The 20,440-nt window shown below is 38.7% G+C and overlaps 1 protein-coding gene across 4 annotated transcripts in view; it reads left to right on the top strand.

The window, feature by feature from the left end:
• RNF130 (ring finger protein 130) overlaps window positions 1-20,440 on the top strand; it is a 55,279-nt gene that overhangs the window by 11,735 nt on the left and 23,104 nt on the right. For all 4 annotated transcript variants that reach the window (XM_063168825.1, XM_063168823.1, XM_063168822.1 and 1 more), the window contains 3 exons: window positions 11,784-12,034; window positions 15,516-15,587; window positions 17,402-17,484. In XM_063168825.1, the coding sequence (XP_063024895.1) occupies window positions 11,784-12,034; window positions 15,516-15,587; window positions 17,402-17,484 (406 nt within the window). The remainder of the gene's footprint in view (window positions 1-11,783; window positions 12,035-15,515; window positions 15,588-17,401; window positions 17,485-20,440) is intronic.

The following is a 20,440-nucleotide window of genomic DNA, read 5'->3' as shown; positions in this document are numbered from 1 at the left end:
TTTTGTTTTTTTTTTAATATCCCCCATTTCTCTCTGCAGTTATAGTGCTCTCTTAAACTTTTTACTCTGGACTCTTTGAACTACCTCTAAGAGTATTTATATAAATATGCTCTATTTAGCAATGCTTGTAGTTTTCCTGTGGTCTGGAACATCTCAGTGTGTGAGGAAAAAGGCTACTGATACAGCTTTAGCATTGTTGGCTCTATTACATGTTAAATTATATAATGAGTTTGATTATAACTTTAATACCCTCTTTCTCATAATGCTGTGTAGATTTGGCAGTTGCTTTACAGCACTAAGATGGGGTCTGTCTTTTATTAGGAAATCCTTGTTCACTCGCTGTTTCAGCTCAGAAGATCAGTGTGTTGACTTTGAAACTTTATCAATAGGCCCAGTAGTTCTGGTAGGTTGAAATACCATCTAAGATGTAAAATCTGAGAACTGCAGCTGGTAAAAGAGTGTCTTGTAAGGTAGCCAGGCAGCTGTTTGGGTAGTTGATATTTGGAGAAAAGACCAATACTGTCTTCAGCATGTTGAATTCCAAATATTTACTCTTACTTATGGCAAACTTTGAAAAAAATGCAGTGCTGGAGATGATGCATATTTTAGCTTTGTGTATTTGAAATATTGGGGTTTAGGTGCATGTGCTCAGTAAACTCTGGGATCTGCTCTGGTTTGGGCTGAAGGCTCTATCTCAAAATTAATGTTGGACTTGAAGTGTTCAAACTACATGGCAGGCTAAAAGTAATTTTTTAGAACTGAAGTAGCACCTGGAATGAAGAGAAATGTTGCTCCACTGCCTTTGTTTTGATTGTTATGGACATGTGAGGGATTTCCTCAGCAATCACTTTGCAGAGCTTCCTGCAGATAACTTCCTGGTGGGCTGATGGAGGAACTGTAATTGTGTGTAATTGAGAGGTAGCCTAGTCCTTTGGTGTTAGCCTCAGTACAGGGAGGGTTTGGAATCCAGCATTCCCCTTCTTGAGAGTTATTCCAGGGGGGAGACAGATTCCTGAACCTCTGCTTACAGGATGAGTCTTTTCTAACACTGTGTAAAGCAGATCTGCACATATTCAAGCCATTCCCTGGTGTTCCTTTTTCTGCCTTTTGAACTACAGACTGCTTGTGTGCTTTTTAGGTGGTGAACAGTCATCTCAGAGGTCTCTTCCAACCTAATTGATTCTGTGTGATCAGCTGATTAGATATTCCAGTGCACTACCTCACTTCTCTTTAGTGTTTTCTGTCCCTAAAGGTTGGGAGGAGCTGACCCTGTGTATTTGAGAGCTGTTCTGCACTGATTAAGTTCATGTGTTGGAGCTGATAGCAGGTGAGGATGGAGGTGAGCCACCAAGCTGGTGTTAGCTCCATAGGATGTCTATTGCTGTGCAGTATTCCTCTTTTCTTTAAAAATACAGGCTTCACAAAACAATTTGGCAGCTGTGTTGATGACCAAGTTGATGACTCTATATTTTCTTTCCATAGACCAAGGAGAAACTAGACCTTGTGTTATTTTATATTTTATATATGTAACATAATCTTTGTACTGCTCTGTATTAAGCTTTAGAAATATTCTGTCTTCCTGGTGAAGCAGGGAGGAAAGCAGCAACTGCTTATAATGCACACTATGAGCTGCAAGCTTTCTTGCTTGGATATTTCCATGAATTCCAATCACCCTCTTAGACAGTGTCTGTGGTAAAAATAAATAACACATTACACAGATTTTTGTGTGTTGCCCACCTGCAGAGAGGTGATTCCCTGTGAAAAGAGCTTTGGAAGCACTTTTCACCTGTAGGATTAATATTTTATCCAAGCTATTTTATGCTTGAATACACATTTGAAAATTTTATTCTTATGGAAATTTGTTCATACTGAAAATGTTACTTAGCAGAATGGCAATTCCTTCTGGTGGCTGGATAACAACTGTCACTCTGCAATCAGTCTATCATCTCTGTGTCAAATGAACACTTTCTGCTCTAATAGCAGAATTTGCTTTCTCTTGTGTCATAGTCCACCAAGTCTGTGCCCCTTCATTTTCACCTTTGAGTTTTAAAGTAGGTAATGACCTTCAGGAATTGGTCAGCTTTTTTTTATAAATACCTGTACTTCTGTTGATGCTATTTGCAAGATTATTTTCTTTCCTTTGTGCATATCCTTGTATATGTCAGTGTATAGTTATTTTGCACAATCCTGTAGATGTCTTCTATCAGCCTAAGCAAAGGACACCCTTCCCAGCATAGGTTATGTTAGACCATGACATCACTGGCAGGAAGGCAGTTTTATGAGTGGTTTTGCTTGCTGCTTCTGTTAAAGCAAAACTGATGCTGTCTAATGTAAAAAAGAGCCTGTGTGGTGAAGAAAATATGTGGTAGCTGTCTCCTTTATAAGCAGTTATGGGAAAAGGAAAAAAATTCAGGTTAAATAACATTTGGATTTTTTTTTGTTTGTGTGTGGTAGAGACAATCCTATTAAGTACAAAATACTTAAACATGGGGAGGTTGGAACTGGGTAATTTTTAAGATCCCTTCCAAGCCATTCTATAATTTTATGATACTGAATTTCTGTCTTTAAAATCTAGACTTTTATTTTGATTTATAGAGAAGAATATATTCCAAACAAGCCTTTAAAGTTCAAATTTCCTACTAAGAATTTATGGAAAAATATAGACAGAAAAAGAGAAACACATATAAAAGACATGAAAAGAAATATAAAAGAAATGAAGTTGCTGGATTCCAGTAATCATGGTTTATCAGCATGTAAAAAATTCCAGAAGTTTATAAACAGCTTTATCGGATACAGGTAAATCTTTTAAGATCTTTTGAACCAAGATGCAGACATATCATCAAGATCAGTCCTCATTGCTCTTCTAAAGAATCACCTCATTAATTTTCTGGAGGAAGGTGTTTCTGTTCCATGGTGAGCACAGGTGACATTCTCCTGCCATGGCACTGTGCAAGAGCTGTCCAAAATGGGCTCCCAGACACAGGTCTCTTCCAAGGGAAGGATTTTTCATGGCCCTCTGTTTGCTTAAAAAGCACACTGGTGTGGGAAGGAAGGGCTGTGCTTGCTTTGAACTGTGCTAAATCTGCCTGTATGTTCTGTGGGTTGTTTTGGGTCAGTGGGTCAGAGGCAGGAGGGACAGGAAGCAATTTGAAGTTGTTGCCACCTAATGGCTGTTCCCCGTTCTTGCCCTCATTCCTAGTGGGTACAACAGAGCTGGCAGCCGAGGTGCCACTGTCCTCTGTTGTGGCACTGATCCCTGAGCACCTCATCTTTTAACTCTGCTGCTTGCCTTTTTCTCACAAATGTCTCTTTATGTAACTCTCAGCTGAAGTGATGCATGAAAGCTCTGGTGGGGTGTGCTGCAGATTATCTTGCACAAATGTGTGCTGATGAATGTTTTAGCTCTACACCAAATCCACTTGCCCTGGATTACTGAGACCTACTTATAATCCACAGGTCCAAACTAATTTTATTTTATATTACCATATTGTTATTAAATTGTATTATTAGTAATTTATCTTAGACTATTAGTGAAAAAGAGCTGAGTCATTAAAGCTGAAGCCTTTATAAAAGGCAAAGTAATTAATAGTTTAAGTTTTGTTTACATCTATTTGATCATTTTTTGTTTATGTTTGCTAATTGAAAATATTGAGGATGAGTGTCAACAGCTTTGTTGTTGATCCCATTTCCCACTAGATTCCTTGGAGATGTATCAATGAGGCAAATCTGTCACACAGTAGATGGAGGTGTCTGGCACTTAAAGATGTGGAGTGTTTGGGGTGCTGATTGTGGGCCATAAGGAAGCCCTTGTCTCTTGAAGGCAATCCAGGGAAACCCCTTTACAGAGCCATCATAGCCTTGGTGCCTTGCAGAACTGCCTACCAGTGTTTCTGTGTCATACATGCCTCATCCACAACTGAAATAACAGCAGTCAGGCTCATTTTAACTCAGCCAGCTGAAAGGGTAATTAGTTCTGTGACTGTGAAAAGGCCCACGGGACTGTTAGTGACTGTAAGTAATTACATTCTTCTTCTTATCCAAAGTCTGAGCTGCAGCAGCAGAGTAATTCCCCATATCTATGGACTCAGTAGAACCAAATTTATGATACTAATCTATGAATATGCTATTTATAAATCTCTCAAAGTGTTTTGTAGTGTCCTTGGGTAAGGCTATCTTGCCATTTCTCTCTGGTGCTTTGCTGAATTTTTTTTTGAGTGACTATCCATGTCCAGATTGAGAGATGTGTACAGAAGTCTACAGAAGAAAATACATGAGCATGACAAACTGCCCTTTTTTAGAAATCCCTGGGTTTTTTAGCTGCACTATCCATTAGTGGAAATACAAACTGCTATCCAGAAATGGCAAAATGTAAGCCACCTGCTAGCACTGGTCACACTATGGAATGCAAGAGACAGTTACCAAAATCCAAGTGTGTCTTACATTGATGAATGGGTCAGTGAGGTCTACACTGCATTAATACTATTGAGGAATCAAGAATGTAACACTGTAACAGATTTTGGACATTGTTTAGAAGTATAGAAAGTGAAAAAAAGCTGTTTTCAAATCAGCAAAAATATCTTCTGAAGATAGGCAGACATAGATATTTCAGAAATGTGTTAAGCTGTGACACATTTTTTTCAGTGGTGTGTAATGTGTTAGGATTACCCCATTTCCCTAGTCAAAACTTAGTGATCCTTCAGCTTTTTATTCATTTGCATTTGTTCAAGGTTTGAATGTAAAATTGGGTCTCCTTTGCTAGCATACTAATACCTTAAGAATACAAGTATTAATGCCTTGAAAGAGACTGCAAATCAGTTTACTTGCCATAAACGTGGTTAAATGCCATGTAAAATGTGAGTAAAAGAAAAACAAAATCTCTGCACAGATTGTGTAAAGGGAATGATCAAGTGATACATTTCTTGTGCCAAGCTTTTTTTATTCTTCCAGCATTATTTAGGTGGAATGTCCATTTCCTTTAAGAAAGATAAAACTGTAGTGCAAGCAGATGCAAAGAAGCATTGCTAAGAAAATGTGAAATGTCTGTAAAGTCTCTGCAACATCTGTCTGCTTTTCCCATTCCTAGGCTTGGTTTTTCCTAGTGTAAAGAACCCAAAAGGTCACATGCACAAAAAGATATATATATATATATATATATTAATGTAATTCCCAGGAAATAAAAGTCCTTCCACAGAAAGGGAATATGTGATATATGTGGAATTATCACAGTGATTCAAAGGAGGGGAGCACAAGAAGCCCCAGGTCCCCAAACCCAGTGTCCTTGCTATTCTAAGGGAACTCTCCTGCAATTCAAATTCCAGGAGTTTATAAAGTCTCTCCCCTTTTTGGCCCAGCCATGGGTCTGTCCTCCTGCTGCCCATCAGAAGCATTGAAGTAGCATGTTTAAAGACTGGGCAGAGATTCTGGGACTCTAACAATAAAGAGGTGGGTGCATCTTGTTGCTTTATAGAGGATCCTAATTTTTCTAGCAGTGCTTAGTGTCATATGACTTGGGATGGAAGGTAGAGGAGCTCCTTGGGTGAGGAGGAAATGATCTTCAGAGAAGCCAAAGCCCAACACCTTTTGTACATTCTGATGTTGTGTTGGATCTTTGAGAGGCTTTGAGTGTTGGTTTTCTGCAGTGGGTTGGGTGTAGGACAGAGACAGCTTGACCTTGACAAGGCTGAGGAAATCAGGGGTGTGGCTCCCCAGCTCACGTGTATCAGCAGGATTTGGACTTGTGAATGAATCAGGATGTGGCTGTGACTACCTGTTTTAATTGCATGCAAATTCCTCCTTAAGAAACGTTTCCCTGAGTGTCAGAACAGAGCAATTGGGTTATGAAATAATGTGTCAGCAGTTGTCATCTAAATACAGCCCAACAGCTTTCTCAATTGATTTTGCTATTTGGTTCTCCTTTTAGGAACTCTTGGTCAGAGTAGATTATAAAGCTGATCAAAAATACAGCAAGGACATTATACTGAGGCATTGCTTCTTGTTTAATGAAGGAGGATGGGCTTATAAGTTTATTATTTATCACTTATGAACTTAATGTGCTACAGACTAGCACAACATGAATCTGATTAAGCTTTAATATTTGTTTTGAATTTAATTGTGTCACACCTATCTTTGCAAAGCTGCTCTTGCTGTTTCTGGTTTTCTAATCATAAGCCTCAATCAATGCCTGCTCTTCTTAAAGGAGCAGAGCTTTGTGATCCATCATGTCTGCAGTACAGCAGTGCCTGGCATGTTGCAAACACTGAAATGTGTGTAATCATGTTTAGAGGGCACAGAGCAGGACCCTCTCTACCTGACAGAGTGAAATCTGTTGAAATTCTTCTTGCTACAGAGAAGAGTTTTGAGTGTTCTTCAGATTCACATTGACAGTATTTCAAAGAAGCCTTTTCCTCGCTGAACTTGAAATATCTACTTCTTTGCCCTCTGGAGTTGAGAGAACTCAAGTTTTAATTTTAGAAGCTTTTTTATTTAGGTTGTTTTGCATAGGTTTGTGCAGCAAAGAGACTTGTGATTTCTGAAAATACCTGCTCAGTGTTTTGGGATAGAAGGTTGTTCCACTGGTTGTTTTTAACTGAGCACCTTGTAAAAGCCTGACTTTTGGGTAATAGTTTCAAATGCTGCTGCCCTTCATGATTTTTCTCATGGTAATTTAGTAAAATCTGTTCTGGTGTCTGAAACTACATAAAATAGGCATCCTAAACTAAATGTGTACATACAGGGAATAATTCAACATTTTCAATATTATTAAGGCAACAGGAAGACAAATGTTTTAAAATGCTACTAGTCTCATTTTAAAATTAATGTATATTCTTGGCATTAAATTCTTGTCTTGTTTAGAATGCAATAACTGTCAAATATTATGGTCTTTTTCTCTTTTCAGAAGTATTTGATTTGGGACATCTCAAATAACATATTCTACTCTTGAGATTGCTCATGTGTTGACAGCTTGGATATGCTCTTGTTTACTTTCTGATTAGATCAAAATAAAAATATGTGCAGCTAGACTGGTTTTAATGACTCTGAAGATATGCCAAGGCTCGTCCTCTTGGTGTCTGCTTTCCCATAAACCTGTTTAGAATGCAAGAATTATTCTTCACAACACATTGCTTTCTTTTGCATCAGACAAAAATGTTAAGGTACCTGATAAATGTGTGGGTTTCCCCACTGTTGTGCCATGGAATTTTTATTTGAAAACAGTTCTCCCCAAGCCTGCTTTTTCTAGCAGCACAGCTTTGCACACAGGTCAGATGCCTTTCCCTTACCCTTTATCTCACTGGTTCCATGGATTTTACCCTCTGTGGCTCAATTCCTTCCCTTGTAGAGGTGATCTTGATTCCACCTCTGCTCTCATGCAGCTCAGATGTCTTCTGGTGTCTTCACAAACCTCACAACTGGTCTCAAAATTTCATATACAGCCCTAGCTTTCATTAGTGTTTTCCTGCTTTCTTTGTAATTTTCTGGGATCCCAAATTCTGTTGGAATGGTTTCACTGTTAGTTGATGTTATTCCAAGAAATCTGTCACTCACAGTAATAGGACTGATCCCTTTCCTGGGTACTGAATAGTAGGTGTTGCTGTCATTTTCTTTCTGATACACTGCATTCAGAAATGCTTAGCACACAGCTGCAGGATTTTAACTGAAGAATAGAGAAGTAATAGAAGAGTAGGGAAGTCTGGTTTTTGAGGATGGGCAGTTCTATTTCCAATTACATGATGATAATGATGATCCTATTGCTGTACTCAGAAAGGCAGTAGCATTTCACTGTGTGAATCCATCTTTTAAGTGACTGTCTGGACCAATCTTTACCTTTATCAGGGAATGGGAAATTTGTGTTTTCTAAGGAAGTACTCTGAAATTTTCACCAGCAGAATTATTCAGGTAAATGTGCTATGTTTAGGTTTTTCAGAAAGAAGTGATGAAAGGACTCAGTTGTAGTTAAATTTTCTCTGCTATTTAAAGAGAGGACAGTATTCTTTCACAAGCATGAGATTAGTGCAGTCTGTGTGCTTCATGCTGTGTCTGCAGCATCAGCAGCCACTATCAGAGACTTATTGCAAGGACTTTAGCTTAAAATATCAGCCATTAGCAAATCACTGACCTTTGTTATGAACATCTGACTTAATCCTCAGTTCTCTGCAAACCTTGTTGCATCAAATCACAGTAGTTCAGTGCTTCTTGCAGGTGATCTGACACTTTGAACACTCGAGGTGGGATCTAAGGTTTTGCCCTCCCCATGTACAGAAGGCAGCTGGAGCATTGCAGCCCTGGTTGGCAGCTGCATTTTGCCAGGCTGCCATTCCCTGCACCTCCAGTGGATGTTGGGAGGATTGAAGGTGTCTGAATTCTGCTCTTTGAACCATCCCTATCTTCAGCTTCAGCCTGATATCCTGGACATAGTTAACCATATTTTAACCTTCAGATGAACATTTGGTAGTCAAGAATTAACAACAACAAGACGATAAAAAAACCTACCAAAAATTCCAATGCCAGAAAAGCACCACAGATATTTGCCTGTGATGACACTTGTAACATTTCTTTGAGATGACTTTTTATTGACTTTCTGAGCATGCTCTTTTAAAATTGCTAGGGGATGTGAATAGGTCAGTGAGAGAGCAAAGCAGTTTCCTTATGAGCTCTACAGGAAACTCCTGGATGTTGCTGGCTTTCCCATTGTCCTGTTTTTACTGTCTTCTAAGCTTTTAATTTTTTGTGACTTCTCCTCTCACAATGTAACATTACACAGATTTAATGATTAGTCACAACTTCATCCCTTTTCATACACAGAGTTGTATAACTATCCTAATTAAACATGCACATGGTAAAATTGCAAGCTAGAAAGAGCTGCCTGGGCTTGGATGATAGCAATTAAATGATTTATGTTTACAGACATCAATATTTATCTTATGCCTACCGTCTGTCCTAGCTTGTCATCTGTGGTTCCATGTGTAGTTCATTGGCTTTAGTAAGCAATCCAGATTCTTTTCTCTGGACACTGTGTTCTTGGCTGAGGAGAATATTGCTTTTCATAAGATCATGGAGTAAGACCATATTCTGAGTTTCACAAACACTCTTAGTCTTTCTGTCTTCACCTGAGGATTTTTTCTGCTAAAGTTTCAGAAATACAAGGTTTCAAGGTGCTTAAAATAAATGAGTCACTGTCTCCTCCTGCCCCCAATTGTTCTCAAACAGGGAGTTCTTGCTAAAATTATTTAGGGTGATGCCCCTGACAAAAATACGGATGAACCAAGTCCCAGTTTCCACTGAGCTTCAGTATGTTAAACAGACACAATTTATTTTTCTTTTCTGCAGTTCTCCTTGGCTCTGGTGGGGTCAGAAGCAGCAGTAGCACTTTGGCTGTTCCCAGTTGAGTCATTTGGAATGCAAATCACTTTGCAGTGATGCCAGAGGTTCCCATTGTGCTGGGCTTTATATAAAACCCGTGACAGATTGTCAGCTTTGTCACATTCCCTGGGCAGCAGGGAATAGGTAGAGCCTTCAGCTTTGGATTCAGATAGAGCTGGACTAGTATCAGAAGATCTTTGTCAGCTTTGCTTTGCAGATAACTATAAATCATGTTACAATATTACACTGAGTGCTTTAGCTTGATATTTTGATACTAACATAATTTCTCAGTGCAAATAAATTCCTACTGGGGAAGCTTAGCAGAACATGTGCTCTGGGGAATGCAGTCTTCCTGTACCCTTCCCTGCTTTTCTTCCCTGTCTGAACTAGATATGAAGAGCAGAAGTGAAGTCTGGGGAAAATATCAAGCAATATAAATTATCTGCTCTTGATGGATCTTGCACTATCTGAGCTGCAGGGATTTGGGGTTGCAGGAGCATGTGCTGCATCTAAATACAGGATCTTGCAGGAAGGATATCTCTTGTGCTGTAAAAATGTGCTGCAAGTCTGGGCAGGAACCATTTTCCCAACCAGACAAATAGGAATCTGGGTAGATGTCCATGAAAATAAAGCTAGTGATGGACTTTTACTCTAAGATTTGCTGGCTATTAAATATCTTGGTTGCTTTTGCATGAAACCAAACTTGGTACTGAAGTGTCTCTTGAGAGCTGGATTAAAGTTGATCTTGTGTGAATCTGTGCTATACTAGAGATTAAATGCATTGTGTTGAGTTTTCATTGCTATTCAAAGCTTTTGAATTACTGTGGCACTGTTTCAAAAATATTCAGAAGGAAACACTTTCTTTTCCTATTCAGTCCCATGTTAGCAGGACAAGGCCTGAATGACTTTGTCATTTCAATTTTAAATAAAGTTTAAATTTCTAGAGGAAAGAAATTTGAGGGCTGTGGAAGGTTGGTTTTTTTTTTCAATTATTGTGAAAATTTTAATTTCTGATATTATCAGTTTTGATTCTTTTGAGTAGTTCTGTCAGCACAATCCACCAGCCTTAGTGAACTTAATAGAAAAACTGATGATAGTGACTCTTAATGTTACTATTTAACATGGTAAATTCAAAGAGTAACAAGGGAACATTTAAGGCTCTTGCACAACTGTATTATAAGTCCCCATTTTAGAAAATTATGTAGCTGTCAGCCTGAGTTATTGTGCCCAGGGTTTCAAAGGTGCTGCTCTTTTGGCTCTTGAACATCATTTTATGGGTACAGTAGCTTCTTAAAAATTAAGTTGTGATTAAAAAACTTTGAACAAATGCCTTGTGTTAAAATAGGACCTCATATTCTCTACTGTCACACTAGGTTCTCTGTACTTAAATCCACTCCAAATCCAGAATCTTGGTGCTGAAGTCGTTTGCCTTATGCAGTTCCTCTCTGAGGGAATGTGAGTTGGAGCAAGCAGATGGAACAAGCAGATGAACAGATTTTGCAAGCATTTTGAAAATAGGTCTTGAAACGGTTTTTAGTATTGGAAGCAAATAAGTCTGGATGAATAAGAATGAAACTTCACAAGTTTTTTTTTTCTTTCTGGCTTTGGTTTTTCTAAAACTTTTCTTTCTTTTAACTTAGAATTACCCTGTGTTCAAGATCCTCTTTCTTTAATGAGGTCTTTGCTTTAAAACATAGGTGCTCTCTCTGCTCTATAGGTGATTTTTGTTCTTTTTCAGCAAGGCTTATGGTTTTCCTATTATCCTTGTACCAATAATTTTCCCTTTGGGACAGGAAATAGTCTAGAGGCAAGACACTATGAAAACAGATGGGCTGCACGCTGAAAATGGAGCTGATGAAGCTGACAGCCTCTTTGAGATCCTATCAAGCGTGTCTTTGTATGGGTGATAAAATCAGCAGCCAAACTTCTGCCAAGTTTTTTCAATTCTCTTCTACTTTGCAGCCACGTAACCACACAGGGAACTTGCATAACTCTCCCCAGCAACATCCACAGCACTGCCTATGCTGATGGTACTCAAGCAATATTCTCACTGATTCCTGAATGTTTTTCTGAGAGTTGCCTGTTTAGGTATTCACAGCTTTAGATCTGGAACAAATGTACTTTTGAAAGCTTGTTCAGACCGCACACAGTAATTACAATGTGGGAAGTACTGTGTACCACCAGTAGAGATCTGTTACTATGTGTGGAGCTGCAGAGAGTTTAGGGCAAATGTTAATGCCCTAATTTGAAAATCTGGGTTTGAAGGACAAGGCATGAGTAGAGTGCCCAGTAGTGTGTTCATGTGCCACAGGTGGCTTAGATTGAAACCTCTTGAGTTGTCAAATGGCGTTGCATTTGGAAAATCTTGTGAGCAGCATGCCATGTTAATTTAAAATAGAAATTGAACTTTTTTCCTCTTTTTATAGGAACTGGAGACATTGTTGCTGTCATGATTACAGAGTCGAAGGTTAAGGAGATCCTGAATTACTTGGAAAAGAACATCTCTGTGCTGATGGCCATAGCAGTGGGGTCCCGTGTTCCTCCAAAGAACTTCAGCCGGGGCTCTCTAGTCTTTGTGTCAATATCATTCATTGTTTTGATGATCATTTCTTCAGCATGGTTAATATTTTACTTCATCCAGAAGATCAGGTACACAAGTGCACGTGACAGGAATCAGGTAAGGGGTCTCTTCTCTTAAGTTATGGAGATAATATTTCAGTATACAATAATCAATAGGGAACAAATAAGGAATGCCAATCAAACTGCTCCTCAGAATCTCTTTGTTCCGAGGCAAAGCATGTTGCCAGAAAAGGATTTTTATGCAGCAAAGTGTTTGCATCCTGAGCAGCACTGGTATAGATCCTATTACGTGACAGGAAAGAATCAAACTGAAGCAAAATATTTAAGTTTTGGTTTGTCTAAGGCCAAAATTCAGAGGGATTCTGTGTTGGCTGAGTAATACATACTGGATGTATGTTGGGAATGAGGAGGAAAGTTAAATTGAATCAACTTGTGTAGTTTAAACACTGAGAAAATGTTACAAATTCTCCCCATGCTCTTAAGGATATGTTCTGTAATAGTTAACGTAGTTCAGAAATTGTACAAAAGTATTCCCACACCATAATCTGTTATGAATATTAGGGTAAAAAAATCTAAGGTGTAGAGCTGCCTAGTGATATGTGTTAACTTTCAACTTTAAGATCACCCTTGGTAAGGAGTGCCTAATTCTCCTGGTCATGTATTTTAACAAAAATTTTGTCCAATATGTCTTTCTTACATTTTTTTTTCAATTCTTAATTTGTTTAAGTACTGTGTTATATATGGCCATACTCAGAGATCTAGACTAAATCAAGCTGTCAACTAAAACACAAATAAACTTTAGAAGTAAATGTTTTACTAGTGTGGACTTAATGACCTTCCACAGTGTGCCTTGGCTTTTATTGAGAAGGGTCAGTAAACCTCAGGAAATGCACAGTGCCCTCTTTGCCCTGTCTCTCTGTCAAGGCTAACTTAGAAACCTCCTGACCTCTAGTCACTGTTACCCCTTCCCCCAAATTACAGCTGATACACAGCAGCTGACTGTGGGCCAGGTTTTTTTTGTGTTCTGTCAGACCTAAAATAAATCCAAACTTACAAAACCTCGGCTGTGGCACAGGATTTCCTTTTCAGTTACTATTAATAGTGTCTGATGCTGCAGGTCCCATGGGCATCCTGTAGATTTTCTTAAGGATGTCATTCTTAAATGACCACACTGTAGCCAGTACTTAGTGTGGTCCCTTGGGATGGTGAAGTTTAAATATAACTCTAACTTAATGAATGTCTGTGGAATACTAAATTGTGCCTTTTCTATCCCCTACATGGCTTTAGGCTCCTTCCCAATGTCCACGTTTCAAAACAGTTGCTCCATTGGGAAAGGGCTCTTATGACCTTTTTTCTTTCTTTAGATTTTTACAAAGGTCAGGAGAAACTTGATGAAAATTTTATGTGGTTTAAAAAGCTGAGCTTATTAAACTTTAATAAGAAGGTGGCGACAGCTACAGCTTATTTTTGAAGAGCTTTGAGAGCTTTCACAAAGACTGTACTGTTAGTGATGAAATAACTTGGTTTAGGCTATGATCTTGTTTTTAAGTTATGTCAAGGCACAAGTTTTTCTGGTTTTGAAATCAAAGCCATCAAAAACTTGCTGTGTTTTGTAGATAGCACAAGCAGATATTGGTATTTCACATCGTCGTTCTTGCGCGCTTCCGCCGGAGGTGTGAAACTCTTCTGCATGTGGAAGTGACCTTTTCCATCCAGACAGTTGTGGGCATTAAAAGCAAGCATATGCTGTGTGCCTGTGCCCTAACTTAGCAAAATAGCAAATCCTGAGCATTTCCAGTGTTAGCATGAAAGAGTATTTGTTAAAATTAGAAAATGGAAGAGGTTGACCTCTCAAACGGAAGAGATGGAAGTTATTATTTAGCAAATCTATTTACGTAAAAGAACTTCAATATGTTGGAAGAGTTCTGCTGAAATATTATGCTTTCAATGGGAAAGTAATCTTTAAAATTTCTTGTAGTGCATATACAGTCACATGCATATACAGTAGAAGGAAATATAGATACTACCCACATTTACTTAGCTGGTGGAGTTGAGCATTTAAGTTAAATGCCATTTCAGCCTCGTTCCTCTCTTAGTAATCATGCTTTTGGTTATGCAGTGGTTATCTACTCCAGCAGTGTGCCCAGTGTGTTCTGTGTCATTCAGTACTCAGGCCAATATGCTTGTTCTGGAGCATGTAATTTAGATCGGCTTAAATTGACCAAATTCTTGCATATTGAAGTTAGGATGAGATTTCTGACTGTAGCAAGCATATAATTTCCCATCCCAGCTCTGCTTCTGATGCTGTGCTTCCTACATGGATGTACTTCAGTAGCTGAGACTGTATATCTGATTTTTTCAAATCCTTGTTCTAAAAAATATAAAATAAGAGCTGCTGTTATGTGAAAATCACAAGGAAGAAAAGTGCTTATGTAATTCTAGAATAAGTGGTACAGTCAGTTGTGATACAGACTTCTGAGGTCGCTGTGTTTCACAAATACCAGCAACTTACATTGCAGTTTGCATGTGGGGAAATGTGTGATACAGGAGGCACACCCTATGAAGGATTTGGGTTTCAGTTTTATAGAAGGTGGGCACAAACCTCCACACATTCATTGCAGGCTGCAGGAGAGGTTTTGAGAGCTGCATTCTGAGAAGCAGCCCATCTCTTTCAAGGGCAGAGTACTTAGTACAGGTTGGAGGGGAAAGAGAAATTACATCACTTCTGCTTTTTAAGTCAGTTGTAAACCAAGTCTGATGTCTCATGTCCCTGAAGGAAGATAATGGGATCTTTGTTTCAATCAGTGCCCATCTCTGGGACCCCAGTGGGAAAACTGACAAACAGCTGTTCTTTATGAGCTGGGCATTTCAGTAGGAATCAGCACTTGGATGTCAGTAAAAACTCCTTCCATCCAGCTGTGGTGGTCATAAAGCAGCATAAACAGCAAAAAATTTGGCCTCTGCATTCAGACTGAGGTTATCTTCAGTATTAATTTCAACTTTATTTAAGTCTGTGTTGGCTTATTTAGATTTCATGACCCATCATTTTTTTCTTTTATGAGATCCTGGTGGTTTTGGGTAATAGCAAGAGAGAAACTAGGTTACACTGGGAAGATCTTTTGCATCTCAGAGTAAGATCAGCCTGCTCAGAGTGAAATACAAAAATAATTCAAGCTTAAGAGAACAAGCAGTGTATTACAGCACACTGAATAAAAACCAGTGTGAACAGAATATAATGGAAATAACTGGGAGGGGACATTGCTTCAGCTTTTGTCCTGCAGCCTGGGTTTGATTAAGTTTGCACATCACTGTTGATTCACTTCTGTGGATTTCCATACAATCCATGAGTTTGATGCCCATGCTTGTGGGAGAGCATTTGAGGATTCAACTGTTGGCTATTTTTCCCTCTCAACAAATCTCTGTGCTTTGCTGTGTTTGCATTTTGTTTTATGTGTTGGCCTGCTGCCATAGTGTGTATTGCAGTGGTATTATTGAGTCCAAATAAGTCATTGTAAAGGACACTAATGAAGCTTGTTTATCAGGGTTAATTTGTGTTCTCTTCTTTATCACTTTATTAGCGTCGTCTTGGAGATGCTGCCAAGAAAGCCATTGGTAAATTGACAACCAGAACAGTAAAGAAGGGTGATAAGGTATAATAATAAGATCTCAACATGATAAACTTGAACATCATGTTTATTTTTTTACCGGGGAAACAATCTCATTTTTTTCTTTGTGTTTCTGATTTATGACTTTGCCTTTCTTGTTGGAGGCTTACTTTGTCCTGTGGCACAATATTTTGTGTAACTCTTAGTATTGATGTGTGCTGTATATTTCAAAGAAGGTTTTCATGCTTAAATACTATTTACACTCCATCTGGCAACTGTGACTGAGGGTGGTTCTGTGTGCTGGCTGACTGGGAGGGTGTCCTGGCATGAGTAGATAGGACTGGCATTGTTTATGTGGAATTTTAAAGCTTAGAGTCTTATATGTAAGTTCTTTAAAGGAAAAATAAATTTAAAAGACAATTTAAAATTGAAGATAATATCTTAAGTAAAATACAAATATTCAGTAAGTTAAGGGGGAGAGTAAAGAGGTATTTCAGTCAAAATTACTCCAAGAATATTTCTTGCTAGTATACACACTAAAATATATGGTATGTTATATCCTAAGCTTTTTCCACTTTTGAGAGCAGTATTGCTTTATTTTTGATTCTGAAAGGAAAAAAAATAGTCATTTAATCTTGCTCAATTTTTAGCTTTATTTTCAAAAGGCAGGGGAATTCTGGCTATGGTTTGATTTTTAAAATATTATTTCTTAGGGCCTTTTTATTGTGATTCCTTTTTTCTTTCTTATCAACACTATCAGCAGTGGGAGATTAGGAAGTGAAAGGAAAATTTTCTTCCAGAGAGCAGGCAGAGCAAATGTCTTTCTGTTCTTCCTCCCTCCCTATGTAGTTCTATTTCAAAATAACCCACTGCACTAAATCTTTTGTGGAATGGGAGAACATAAAAATTAGAGGAACCTTTCCATGTAAAACAGTGCTGTTGTCTTGACAGCATAAATTCAGAGCTGGCAAGTGCTGTGTGGGTTGCAGTACAGACAGCATGAGGTGCGCATGCAGGTGAACAGAGTGGGAAAAACCTTTTCTTCCTCAGAGGAGCCATCAGGATTCTCTGTGTGCAGCCCTGGCTGGTGCTGACCAGGGGTGGCTGGGGCTTTGCTCTGGTCCCTGCCTTGGTGTCTGGCTTGTAGCTGGTTGGCATCAAAAAGAATAATGAAGTTGAGCTTAGAGAGGGCACAGCCTGTTTTGTGTCACAGGCCCAAACATTTTAAATATGTGTTGTTGATGCCATATCTATATATAAATGAAGTCTCCCCTTTTTACATTTGAGATTTTAAAATCTCATATTTTAAAATTTAATTTTTAAAAATCGTAACTTCTGGAAAACAGCAAAGAGAAGAGAGCTGGTCAATCAGCGATCCTCATTTTCATGTCATGATAATTCTGCAAGTAAGCAGCAGACATAAATATGGGACTATGTACTAAGTAAAATATGCTCCTTCTGGCTGTAAAAATGAGCCCCAGAATTTTTATTCTGCCAAAACAAACAAACCAAAAACCCTGGATAAAATAGAAATGTTTGCTGTAAACTGGATGGGAAAAAAAAAAAGAAATCTAGGAAGGTCTGTACTATATTTTATAATGATTTCACTGAACATTAGAATCATCTTAGGCCTGAGCTTATGTATGAAATGATGATTTACCAGCTCCAAGAAAGGGCAGTTTTGCATGTATGAGATGCTTTTCTTGCTTAAGTCATGTTGGAATATAATTATCCAGTCATTGGGTTTATGGTTTAATAACAGCCACTTGGCACAGTGCTGTTCATGTACCAGTCACAACTACTTTGACATTTGTCATAGCCTCAACTCTTGACTTGAATTCTCATTCTGTTCATTTTAGGAAACAGACCCAGACTTTGATCATTGTGCTGTCTGCATTGAGAGTTACAAGCAGAGTGATGTTGTTCGCATTTTGCCGTGCAAGTAAGAGAATAAAGTTGCTTTGTTTGGAAACTGTTCTCTTTTGCTTCATTTCATGTAATGGGTGCATTGTAATTCACAAATGCATTTGTTGGATGTTTCCAGTCCTAATTACAGACACTTTATTTTAGACTGTGGTGCCAGAAGGTGTGAAGGTGGGTGCTGGCACTGTTAGGACAATGGATATTAAACAGAATTATATTAAAGATATTGGTAATGGAGCTATTGAGATTGCATTGAGGTGGAGGGGTGCAGGTTTAGGGACCAAGTGATGGGCAGACTCAAAAAACTTCAGTATAATGAGCCAGGTACAGCTGCAGCATTCTGCACTGTAGATATGCAACAACTGGCTACTGGTTTTGGAAACTGTAGGGAATGGAAATGCAGTCTTTGCAACCTTCATACCTCCTGACATTAGTCAGCCACTGTGCTGTCATCTGTCTTTGGTCTCTTCAATGCAGTGTGATCTTGGCTTGTGTCTGAAGATTTGTACTTGCTGGTGATTCTGCATTACTGCTTAAAATGTAACAACTTCCTCCCCTTTTTATAGCATTGTGTTGACATTTACAGGTTTTTAGTTTGCTTCCATTCTTGAGTTGTTTTGGGACATTTTCTCTTTGAGATGCTTTTAAATACTTTTCCACCTGGTGGTTGATTTTGATGAGTCATACATTTTGGTGGCATTAAGCATTACCAAGGACATCTTTCCCTTGTGTTCTAAAATGCAAAGCATTCTCCTCATCTCCAGGCACAAAACCCACATGTAAATTAGGTTGTATATCTGCAGCAAGATCCAATAACTTGGCTTGTGCTTGGTACATAAATGGTTCTGCATGATACTCCAGAAGCAGCAAAGTCATGTGTTGGAGTTGATCTCCAGTCAGGCAGCTGCAGCACATAAGGGCTCATTATTAGTCTTCTAAATCCTCCTGCAGGCTGTTCTGAATAGTTTGAATATCTTCTAATGTGCAGGGTATTTCCATAATCATAAAAGGAAAACAGTATTATTTTATTTATTATTTTCTATCTTACTGATCAAAATATGTGTGCATTATACTTCTGTAGCCAAAAATCTAATTTGATTTGCTGTTCTCTGTGTTCCTTACCTCTTGGACAGCAGGAAACAATGACCTGTTCTAGATTCTCAGTGTTGTTTAGCTAAAATGCCCTACAACTGATTATTTAGAAGCTCTCATTAAAATATTTAGGAATAGAAGGTCTCATATTGGAAAGATTTAGGAGCCTTTGGTCATGTGGATGTATGTGCATTTCTTTTTTACAATTCAGTCATTTTTACTCAAAGTTGATGTCCTCTTGCCCTGAAAAATGTACTCCCTAGTGTAAAGTAAATAGTTCAGAGTTACATCATTTATTGCAATATCAAGTGAAGTTTGTATAGGTGAATTAAGCCCTGCTCTTTTGATATGTTATGCAGAAAGTTATTCAGAAGTTAGAGGAGGAACTTCTGGAAACTGCCCACCAGTTTTGGACCACTGAGATGATTGTTTTGTAAACTGCCTCTTAAGAAAGCTTCTCTTGTGTAGTTCTACTGTGAGGCTCAAGGACATGGAATGAAAGGTCACAAGTCCCACTCTTCTGTGCCTTTCTCTTGGTACTGAACAGAGGGCAGGAGGAGCCCTTGCCAGTGAGAGAGAATGACAGCTGTTCCCACTGAGCACAAGGCAGAGTTGGGATTAAAAGCCAATTTCCTTAGCTAAACAGCTGCCCCTTTGCAATCAGTGGAGCTGTTGCTGATATCCACAGATACAATACAGACCCTTTGAGCAAACTGATCATTGATTTATTTTTTTAATTATAAAAAAATATAAGAAAAGTCCTTTTTCTTCAGACACCTTTGTTGAGCTGCAGTCCTGCAGCCAGGAAGCTCTGGGCTCTCAGGGGTGCTTGGAGCTGCTCAGGGAGCTGCATGCAGGTGCACCTGGCTGCCACCTCAGCACAACCTGCCCCAGTGCAGTTTCCCATGTAAAGGAGAGATCAAGGCTCTTGTGTAGATCATTTTCTGTTCTGTTTTTCACAAGAAGGTAAGGTCAGCAAAGGCTCAGATTACATTGCTGCCAAAGGCTGTATGACAACTTTTATGTTCGCTTTCTACTTCATTTTTACATCTCACTTTTCATTTGCTGCAGCCCAGCTTTTAAGTTAAGTGCAAAACCTTCTAGGCTAGACACAGTGAGATGGATGCTTTCCACAAGACATTTTTATATTTGTAGATGAAAAGCCAACTAGTACCTTCAAAGATGGGCCCAGTAAATTTCAGATTCCATGTGAAATTTTTCAGTCTTCAGTAACTGAGATGCTTCTCCCCAAATCTTGTTATGGAGGTTTAATTCCTTTCTGCTTCCTCATATTTCAACCTTCTATTTTAGTGCAGCATGCAATGTTTGGTAAAAAAAAAAGAAAAAAAAACAGCACACAGACAATAAAACAAAGCCTACAAGAGAGTTTCTAAGACAGATGACAAAACAGATTGCAAGGAAACCATGGAGAAAATCACTTGACCAAGAGGAAGCAAATAAAAGGCTAGAAGTTCTCACTGTGCTTGTTGTAATCATTAGACAGTAGGAATCACTGACATGTGACATCTTTGCTGCTTTCATCAATTTAAAAGTAGCCTTTCCCTTTAGTAGCACAGTTGTTCTCTGCAGTCAAGTATGGTCTGTCACACTGTGCTTCAGCAGAGGAATCTGCTCTGGGCAGACACACAGCAGGCAAAATGTACCAGCAGCTGAGCAAGTTGCACCTAAAATTCTGTAGTGAAACACCACATTTGTGATATAAAGGTTAGTGACATGTGGGAAATTGTGGCCAATTTAAAAATAAACTAAAGCGAAATGGTAGAAATTCAACTGCATTGTTTGCAGTAGTACATTTTTGCTTCAGAGAGAGGTGTTCAGTACCAGCAGCCTGTGGACATACCTATAGCTTTAGTGCAGAGAGG

The sequence above is a fragment of the Melospiza melodia genome, chromosome 14 (genome assembly GCF_035770615.1).
Source record: "Melospiza melodia melodia isolate bMelMel2 chromosome 14, bMelMel2.pri, whole genome shotgun sequence".
In the NCBI taxonomy this organism is placed as follows: domain Eukaryota; kingdom Metazoa; phylum Chordata; class Aves; order Passeriformes; family Passerellidae; genus Melospiza; species Melospiza melodia.
The sequence above is the reverse complement of the archived record's forward strand: the minus strand, read 5'-3'. Positions and strand labels throughout refer to the sequence as shown.